The sequence below is a fragment of the Gekko japonicus genome, unplaced genomic scaffold, assembly GCF_001447785.1.
Source record: "Gekko japonicus isolate JY-2015 unplaced genomic scaffold, Gekko_japonicus_V1.1 scaffold4, whole genome shotgun sequence".
Classification (NCBI taxonomy): Eukaryota; Metazoa; Chordata; class Lepidosauria; order Squamata; family Gekkonidae; genus Gekko; species Gekko japonicus.
In genome coordinates this window covers 1,832,563-1,840,653 of record NW_015165234.1, presented here as the reverse complement: position 1 = coordinate 1,840,653, position 8,091 = coordinate 1,832,563, and the positions used below count along the sequence as shown (strand labels likewise).

At 39.0% G+C, this 8,091-nt stretch overlaps 1 protein-coding gene across 2 annotated transcripts in view; it reads left to right on the top strand.

Annotated features, from left to right (window-relative positions):
- Positions 1-8,091, top strand: part of KDM6A (lysine (K)-specific demethylase 6A) — a 262,078-nt gene that overhangs the window by 215,913 nt on the left and 38,074 nt on the right. For both annotated transcript variants that reach the window (XM_015409805.1, XM_015409804.1), the window contains exons 19-22: positions 2,645-2,774; positions 3,700-3,805; positions 6,017-6,222; positions 7,520-7,584. In XM_015409805.1, the coding sequence (XP_015265291.1) occupies positions 2,645-2,774; positions 3,700-3,805; positions 6,017-6,222; positions 7,520-7,584 (507 nt within the window). The remainder of the gene's footprint in view (positions 1-2,644; positions 2,775-3,699; positions 3,806-6,016; positions 6,223-7,519; positions 7,585-8,091) is intronic.

Here is an 8,091-nt window from a genome sequence, read left to right as displayed (position 1 = left end):
AATGGAGGCCCAGGTGGCAGCCACTGCTAGGTCAGCCTTTTACCATCTGCGGTTGGCCCGGCAGTTGGTTCCCTATCTCAGCCGCGAGGACCTGGCCACGGTGATTTAACAATGGAGGCCCAGGTGGCAGCCACTGCTAGGTCAGCCTTTTACCATCTGCGGTTGGCCCGGCAGTTGGTTCCCTATCTCAGCCGCGAGGACCTGGCCACGGTGATCCACGCGACGGTCACCTCGAGGTTAGATTACTGTAACGCTCTCTACTTGGGGCTGCCTTTGTCGCAGATCCGGAAGCTGCAGCTAGTGCAGAATGCTGCAGCTAGGCTGTTGATGGGTCTCTCGAGGAGGGACCACATCCGGCCGGTGCTGCACTGGCTGCCTATAGCATACCGGATCCGCTTCAAAGTGCTGGTGCTCACCTTTAAAGCCCTGAATGGCCAGGGTCCAGCCTACCTGAGGGACCGCCTCTTCCCGTATGTTCCCCCGAGAGCGCTGCGAACTGGGAGCCTGGACCTTCTTCAGGTTCCGGGCCCACGAGTTATTAAGCTCACCCAAACCAGGGCCAGGGCTTTTTCGGTGGCGGCTCCTACCTGGTGGAATGAGCTCCCGGTGGAGATCCGGGCCCTGCGGGACCTTGTACAGTTCCGCAGGGCTTGTAAGACGGAGCTCTTCCGCCAGGCTTTTGAGTAGGAGCCGCCGCCACTGCCACTAGACCATCGCTGTGGCTGACTGTCCATCTACCTGGCCTTGGGGTGAAGAGGTGAGAAGTGCTGCCCTGATGAGAAACATCATGCGGGCGCCCAGAACTGGGACATCATCAGCTGAAAATGAGACTCGTCCATCTTGTGCCTTTGTTAATATGTATTGTAGAGCACCAATTTTAGTTTTATTTATTATGCTTTTAATGTAATGTGTTTTATCTCGGCGTTTGCCGCTTGTTGCCGCCCTGAGCCGTTTGGATAGGGCGGGGTATAAGTTCCAAAATAAATAAATAAATAAAAAACATTGGATGGAGTTACACAGTCCTATTATTGGCCTAATATAAACCAAAGCATTCTGACATAATACTTGTGAAGTTTGCCAGACAGTGGGATGAATGTTCTCTGTGAAGGTTGTTGAAGAGGAAGAAACGCCTTTATTCCATCTGAGGGATGGGCTAATGAAAACTGAAGGCATAGAGTGCATGCAGAGGATTCCCATGCAGAAATTTCAGTGGTAAAATAAGTCCAGGCAAAAGACTGGCATGTCCCCCCCCCCAAAGTCCATCCCTTATTCATTAAACAAACGCATGGAGAGAGCCACTGTTTCTGGAACTTGATAAGTGTGGGAGGAAGGGGGGTGAGTGAGGGGAAGATTTTGTGAGAGTTCCTATCTCATTTTGTGCTTGCTGACTCTTGTTTGTGAAATAATATTTATCTCCCTCTATAGGGAATTTAATTCAAAGTTGCTTTGCCTAAATATTTAAAAAGCTTCAATCATGATTAAACCATGAATCTCAGTTCCTTGAAGGGGGGGGGCATGTGAGGCAAAGCCCCCTGTTTCCTCCCAAGGGTTAATGTGAATATTAGTGGGCCTACTCCAGCTTTGCATGAGTCTGTAATTAATCCATCTTGCCCACAGGCTCTTACCTCTTTCAAGGCCAGAGCCTAGAATGTGGCAATTAGTTCTTCCTGAAAACCTGTGGTCCATAAGGGGGGAGGGGGAGCAGAAGTGATGCTGCAATCTTCCAGAGAATTCCTGTGAATGTGGGCCCTGATTGGATTTGGAGCATCACCTAATGCCAGAAGGCCAAAGAGTATAATTGAGCTATAGATCAAGGGAAGGGGGATGCTAACTTGGTAATTTTACTGGACAGAGGTGTGGACCATGTTGAACCGTAGAATAAAAAGCTTAAGTCAGCTTTGATTGGTTTGTGCTATTTGATCAAACAGACTATGTTGCCTAATAGTATTCCTTTTTTCCCTTCTGTTATCTAATAAACCTTTGCCTATCCTTTTAAGAAAAGGTTTGGTTTCTTGTGTATATGCAGTTTCAGGGACCCACAGGTCTGAACACTGCTGGCCTGTAAGAGGGGAACCCAGGTCTGGGTCTTGACAGTGGGGGATCCCACTTGGAAACTACAGGAAGGAGAAAGAATTGACTGAAATTGGCCCCACCTCATTCATATCAAGCTTTACTACATTGGGGCCAAATGAAGATTGTGGAATAGCATAAATCCTCCCTAAGGACTGAGCTCTATCAGTAAAGCACATGCATTGTTATTCTACTCCAATCTCCTTGGTGTATCCTTCTTCAAGAATGCCCCATGGTACCTTTTGATCTAATAGATCTTTTCAACATTCCTTGTTGATGAAATTTCCCTTAATCAGTATTGGATAAAAAAAGCAGTACTTAATGTTTCATGCTAATTAGGTTGTTGCCAAATAATTCTTCTTGAAATGGATTGATTGTTAATGAAAATGTTGTGAATTTTGCAAAGAAAAAGATTAATTTAAGAAAGTAACCTCAGTAATTATTAAATTCTTGATTCAGATATACTGTGGCTTTCCCATGCTGAATAATCAGTTTACTCTTGAACATCTTTTAGGCATAGAAATGCAGACTTGTGTGTATTCACTGACATTTGTATACTCTTATTTCCTTTTAGGAATCTGGGTAAAAATGGTCTATCTAACAGTAGCATTTTATTGGATAAATGTCCTCCTCCAAGACCACCACCACCTCCACATCCTCCCCTGCCAAAGGACAAGCTAAATCCACCTACACCTAGTATTTATGTAAGTACCAACTGCATGGTTGGAATGAATAAGCTGGTGTCTTTGGGGGGGGGGGGAGGCCTAGTTTTACAAGCTATATTTTTCTAGAAATCTGGCTGTGATCCAGAGATCACTTTTCAGCGCATATGAGGGCTTGGTAGGCTTCTAATGCTTTTTCTTTCACAGAGCAGCTTTGCAAAGTTCCTTTTTCTGGAACATTGCTTTCATCCACAGAAGTCTGTAGTTCCTATTTCAGAAGCCCTATGGGAAGGCAGGATTGTCACACTGAAGAAAGTGTGTGTTAATATTTTATGTTTATGTGTTATGTACTTGTTGGCTTCTGTGACTGCATGGTCATTTAAATTTTAAAATTGCCATGCAGATATATTGGATGTTTTTAAAATATATTCTTTATTGATAAAGTGCCTTAAAACCCATAGGGAATGTACATCTTGAATAACTGTAGTTTTGTGGTTTCTGTAATTTTTTGCTTTCTAAATTGTTTTGCTTTAGAAATGAGGTTTTATGTGAATTAATTGGTTTGGTTTCAGTACGCAATGTATCAGTTTAAGTATAAGTCATAGACTGAATAATTTATAGTGGAAAGCAGAATTAAAAGATGCAATAAATACAGCTCAGAATCAAGGTTCATGATCAATTAAGAGGTTGCTTCATTTAATGGTTACAAGCATTTGTGTATTCTAATACTAGACAGCCAAACAAAACCTAAAAATATCAAATAATAAAATATCTTCAGGACTGAGTATCTGTACAAATCTACTGTGGTATAATAATTTACAGTATTGTAACTTGAAAAGCAGCAAAAGTCATAATTGGATTGTAATATTGGTGATGGGGCTGATCCAGTTCTAAATTCCGTTTAAGTTCTTCAGTACTAAAAAGTTTAAATTTGCCATATTTCTTCTGTCCTGTTTTACTTTTGTAGTTGGAAAATAAGCGTGATGCTTTCTTCCCACCTTTACATCAGTTTTGTACAAATCCTAACAATCCTGTTACTGTAATACGTGGCCTTGCTGGAGCTCTTAAACTAGGTAAGTTTGATTAAATATTCAAAGTAGACATTTTCTTTAGAAGAAACATTTAGAAAAGTTGGAATCTTTTTAAGTGCTTGCAGTTCAGTTGTTCCCTGTGTGTGTTTTCATATTCTAGGCCACCTCTGGTCTATTTCATTTTCCTAATTCCAGCTACTCAACAGTTCCTTCTGATCTCTGGTACTGTATATTTACAAATTTGATTCTAAAACAGTTCAGATTATGGGTGTGCATCTCGGTAATGCCAGCCTGATACAATGACATATTTCCTAGATTGGATCACCAGTATCTGATAGCATGAAATGCTTTTCCAGTTTCAATATTTTCCCTCAATAAATATTGGAACTATCTACTACCCATCATGTAGAGGGGCCCCCATCTGTTCAGTGGCATCTCTGCCCTTTAAAAATCCATTTTTTCAGTGGGAAGACCAGGCCTTCTGGAGTTCATTCCAGGCCATAAGGATAGCCTTCCTTCTCCCTTGTTGCTCCTGCTGTAAAGAAGGGAGCCCACAGCTGGGCTGACTACCATCCCAGCCATTGAAAACAATGCCCATTTAAAGTTCAAAAGGCCGTTATTGTAGAAATGGAAAATAATGAACCTTTAAAGTTTCAAGGGCCAATGTTCCATGGATCAGCTGCAGACCAGGGACCCTCCCTCTCCTCTCTTGCTTCCTGTGGATGGGAGGAAGCTTTTTCAAAATTGTAATTTTGTATGGGAAAGTAAAGAAGGGCAATTTGTGGAGTTTTGTTCCAATATTTCCATAACAATAGTCCTGATATTTAACAAAAACAGTTAAAATGCCCTTCTTGACGTTCTGATATTGAATTAAAATGCAAATTATGCAAGTGCACCCCCTAGTTCAGATGTTTTTTCTTTTCTTTTTGTCTTGACATCTGTAGAGAAAAGACCATGTTAGGATTTTTTTCCTATAATAGTTTTTTTTTGTAACAACAAACATAAACAAACAAAACAAACATTAAATGGGAGAATCTCTCCACCTTTTTGAATTAACTGTTAAGTTATCCATACATCTCTCAATATAAGAATATTTCTACAACTTATATTGTTAGGCATAGCTTTGCACATTTTATCTTAAATGTTCTTGTTGTCCTCTGTTTCAGTTATGTTCATGTTTCATTTGTTATATTATTCAATAGAATTGTAACGTCTTGACCATGTATCTTCAAAGTTTTCCTCTTTATATCCTTTCAGAATTAAAGTTAATTTATCCATTTCAGCAGTTTCTAGTAGTTTGTTTATTATTTCTTTTGAAGGTATCTCCTTTCTTCCCCAATATTTAGCATACAATATTCTAGCAGTTGTAACTACATGTAAAATAAGATGTCTTGTTTTTTACAATTTTCCAGAAGTATATTCAATAAAAAAGAGTTCTGGTACAAAAGATGTATTGCGTTTTAGGATTTTTTGCAATATTTCATGTATCCAGGCCCAAATTTTTTTACTTTTATCACAAGTCCACCACATGTGAAAAAAGGAAACAACATTTTTTGACATTTCCAATAATCATTCAACATATTAGGGTAAAATTTTAATAACTTATCTGGCGTAATATACCATCTATAAAACATTTTATAAATGTTTTCTTTATAAAAGACTGCTTTAGTAATTTTTATATTTGTTTTCCATATCTTGGACCATTGATCTAAATCAATATTATACCCCAAATGTTGTGCCTATTTGACCATAGAGCATTTTACCACCTCATCTTGGGTTTTAATTTCTAACATTATAGCATACAATTTCTTAATAAGCTTATCATCTGTATAAATCAATGTTTTATCTATTTCAGTTGTCGAATATTTGTTGAGTTTCCCAAAAGGATGCTTTTGGAAAACTAAACTTGTATAAATATGTAATGACAACTTTTGTTTCATTTAGAAGCATTTATGTGACTCTGTGATATTTTTAATGCATAGATCCTAAAGATAAAACCACTTCCTCCATACCTTTAGATTGTTTATACATTGATGTTTGCTGTACATTGGGTCCAAGGGCACAGTTGAATGGCACATGATACAGTAAACTTTCTAAAGCTTAGCAGAAATCTGTGCCTAGATAGACCTTCCGTATATCCTATAGGAATCCTATATATGTACTTGGAAGTACATAACAGAAAAAAACAGGATATAAATATAATTTTAAACTGCACTTTTGAGACCTATCATTAAGTATATTTCTGTTTTCCAGATCTGGGACTCTTCTCAACTAAAACGTTGGTAGAAGCTAATAATGAACATTTAGTAGAAGTAAGGACACAGTTGTTACAACCATCAGATGAAAACTGGGACCCTACTGGAACAAAGAAAATATGGCGTTGTGAAAGCAGTAAATCTCAAACTACTATTGCTAAATATGCACAATACCAGGCTTCCTCATTCCAGGAATCATTAAAGGTAAGTAAGCTATTGTAATTGTATTTACTCACTTTAAGGCTTACTAATCCTTTGTTAAAGATTTGACTGTTGATTATAGCTTTATATTAACCACAAGTAAACCTTTAAAGAAGTTTGCTCTGAAGTTGTAGGTTTTTGAGAGATGGCGGGTTATATTAGTAAAATGTTAATATCAGATAAAGCTCCTGGGAGTGGAAAAATTATTTATGTGGCTATATTCCTCTAAGAAGATGTGGATGCTGACTTTCACCTAGTTAGAAGGATGAAAATGGTGTTTTAAAAATTAGGTACTGCATGCTGTTTTCCATTAGGGTAATGCCATATCATGTGAAACTTTGAAATATTTTGCTTTATTCAAGCAATTTGTCTTATTGTCTTCTTCCTTTAATACAATTTAATGATTTAATATTGTACAAAAACTGTACATGTGTGCTTGATTTTGGTTCCAAATACTAAGTCTTATAACATGAATTCTCCAGAGGGTTCAGAAGAGGTATAGAAGTTCACCGATCTCTGAGGGTGAGATATCAAAAACAGCATGAAGCAATCTTTGCTGAATATAAGCTCTAACCATACACTGTGAAAGAAAGGGATCTTAGGTTATTGTTTGCCTTAGAGATCAAGATAAAGGAATAAAGTGAACAACATCTGCTAGGAGAGCCTAGCCTAGAATTGCATATGGAGAAGCCTAATGAGCTATAAGAGAAACAAAAGATGGTGCCAAAAAAGGAATATGATGTGGGTTGTTTGGGTGGGTACGTTCTGATTACTTGGTTGGGCTGATCAGGGACACAAATGGGATTTTTCTAGATTGCCGGTGGGGGTGGGATATCCACTGAGGATTTCCAGCTGCTGGTTGGAGAAGGGAGCCAGCATTGTATTCTCCCAGATCATTCCAGTGCTGTTGGAGGGTGGGGGCTGCAAGGAACATTAAACCTCACTGATTCTGAGGGCCAGAAGGTAAGCTAGAAAGATCAGAGAATGCACCCAAGACTTTAGTGAATACCACAAACTGAAATTTAAAAATTATAGAATATAAATACTAAATGTATCAACTAACTAGAAGTCATGGGTAGGACAATAGTACCATATAATCAGTGTCATGTGTAAATCACAAAGATAAATATTTAACATATTTTTGAAGTGTTATAGGCCATGGTGCCTTTGAAAGGAAATTTAGCATCTGATGAATGTAACATATGGTATCCTTGGGAGGCTATTTTATTAACAAATTTCTAAATGGTATATACCATGTTCTTGTAATACATGATAAAAATATCACATTTAACTTTTGCAGGAAGAAAATGAGAAAAAAAGTCATCATAAGGACCATTCAGATAATGAATCAACATCTTCTGATAAGTGAGTTTTTAAGATTTTATATTGGACTGGTTTTGAAAGGAATTTTTGAAGAAACTGGTTCTTTCTGTAGTCCTGTCTTTACCTTCTTTATAGACTTTACACCACTCTTTATCTTCTTTAAAGTAGATTTATCAGTGCTGGGTTAATAGACATGGATGAACTATTATCATTCATGTCAGGATTAAAATCCTGATTATTTGGCAGGTCTACTCTGAAGAAATAGACTGTAGAAGACCAGATATCGATATATCTAATAGCGAAGTTGCCCCCGGAGTGCAGATCGCTAAATCAGCGCTCCGGGGGCAGCTGGGGGGCCGGGGGAGGTTTGTGTACACGTGGGCCAGTCCCCACGTGTGCACAAAAATGCTAAACCTTTAAAAAAATTTCGGGGGGATGTTTAAATCCCACCGCTTGGGAGGGAAGCGGCGAGCAGGGAGGGGGGCCAGAGCGGCGAGGGCCGAGCGGCTCGGCCCTCGGTTCGGAGCCGGAGGGGGGGTGGGGAGAGAG